Genomic DNA, 1,439 nt, shown 5'->3' with positions numbered 1-1,439 from the left:
GGTTCTCAGTTCTTATTGCTCCTGCTACGCGTGATAGAAGGCTACGCTACCAAAATTTGCTGTTGAGTCACGCGGCAAGGCCATCTGTTCAACCTCACTACTGGACCAAACCATTGAGCTTGGTCATCCACCGCACATACTCCTTGGTCTGCTTGGTGTTCATGTAATCGTGCATGAAGTTGGTGGTCGTTAGCCTACAAAGCTTGGTTTATGTAGCTTCTGATGGTATTGTATTTCATTACAGAGGTAACAATAACATTCAGCACACTTTCCTAACTAGGTGAAACTGTGATACTCCCAAGTCATAGTACTAGTTCTGAAGAAAGAGAAGCAGATCTCTCCGTACACCCGACGAACAGAGCACGAATGGAGCCGAATCTAGGGTTTGAGTGAGGCGCACCAGGAGACGGTGAAGGAGAGCACGGGGCCGAAGCAGAGGCAGCGGGTGACGCCGGAGACCAGCAGCTGCGCGAGGAGGAGCACGAAGAAGGCGCAGACGCCGTAGACGGTAGAGGCGTCGGTGTCGTAGAGGCAGTAGGAGCGCTCGTCGTACTCGTCCGGCACCACCTTGCCCTGCGAGACAGAGAAGGGGCCGTCAGCCCTGGCGAAGGCGGGGGGCAAGGGGAGGAGGAGGGTGGGAGGGTCGGGGGCGTACGGTGCTGCGTCGCTGCTCGGCGCCGACGGCGAGGAGGAAGGCAAAGACGTTGAGGAAGATGAGGAAGCCGCAGAGCGCGAGGGAGGCCGTACGCGTGGTGGCGAACCCGACCGCGGGCGGAGGGGGGCGGCAAGGGAGGCGGCGCTCGGCTCGGGGACGGCGAGCATGGGGGCGGTGGTGGTCGATGGTGGTTGGGCGCGGGTGAGATGAGGCAGGGGAGAGATTAGAGAGAAATGTAAGAGATTGGGGATTTAGTGTGGGGGGAAGCTTACTAATGGCGCACCCCGCAGCGGTGCGCCATTAGTATGTTTTTTCAGATAGCAATGGCGCACCCCCCGTTGGTGCGCCATTAGTAATCTTTTTTTTATATAGCAATGGCGCACCAGCCACAGGTGCGCCGTTAGTAATAATTTTTTTATATAGCAATGGCGCACCAGCCAGAGGTGCGCCATAAGTAAATTTTTTATTATTATTTTTTGTTGAATCTAATAATTTTTAAGAAAATGAATATGAATATGAAACAGTAATATTTTTTTATAAAAACAGTAATATTTTTTAAAAAAATATCATCAAATTTGTTATTTGAAAATATTTATGAATATGAAAAAATATCATCAAATTTATTATTTGAAAATATCATCAAATTTGTTATTTGAAAATATAATCAAATTTATTTATTTTTGCAAATTTATTTGCATTCATTTGTGATGGTGGAGCGGGCCGGGGAGGGTGCGGGGGAGGGTGCGGTGGGTCGTCCGCGGCGGTGGAGCGGGGGAGGGTGCGG

General features: G+C 50.5%; 1 protein-coding gene across 1 annotated transcript in view; it reads right to left on the bottom strand.

Annotated features, from left to right (window-relative positions):
- Positions 1 to 378: 378 nt before the first annotated feature.
- Positions 379 to 1,439, bottom strand: part of LOC119339523 — a 53,016-nt gene continuing 51,955 nt past the window's right edge. The window contains exons 2-3 of the mRNA XM_037611549.1: positions 656 to 804; positions 379 to 573 (exon numbers count right to left, since the gene is read on the bottom strand). Of these exons, the coding sequence (XP_037467446.1) occupies positions 379 to 573; positions 656 to 804 (344 nt within the window). The remainder of the gene's footprint in view (positions 574 to 655; positions 805 to 1,439) is intronic.

Source organism: Triticum dicoccoides, chromosome 7B (genome assembly GCF_002162155.2).
Source record: "Triticum dicoccoides isolate Atlit2015 ecotype Zavitan chromosome 7B, WEW_v2.0, whole genome shotgun sequence".
NCBI lineage: Eukaryota > Viridiplantae > Streptophyta > Magnoliopsida > Poales > Poaceae > Triticum > Triticum dicoccoides.
Note: the sequence above shows the minus strand (reverse complement) of the source record. Positions and strands in the feature narration are given on the sequence as shown.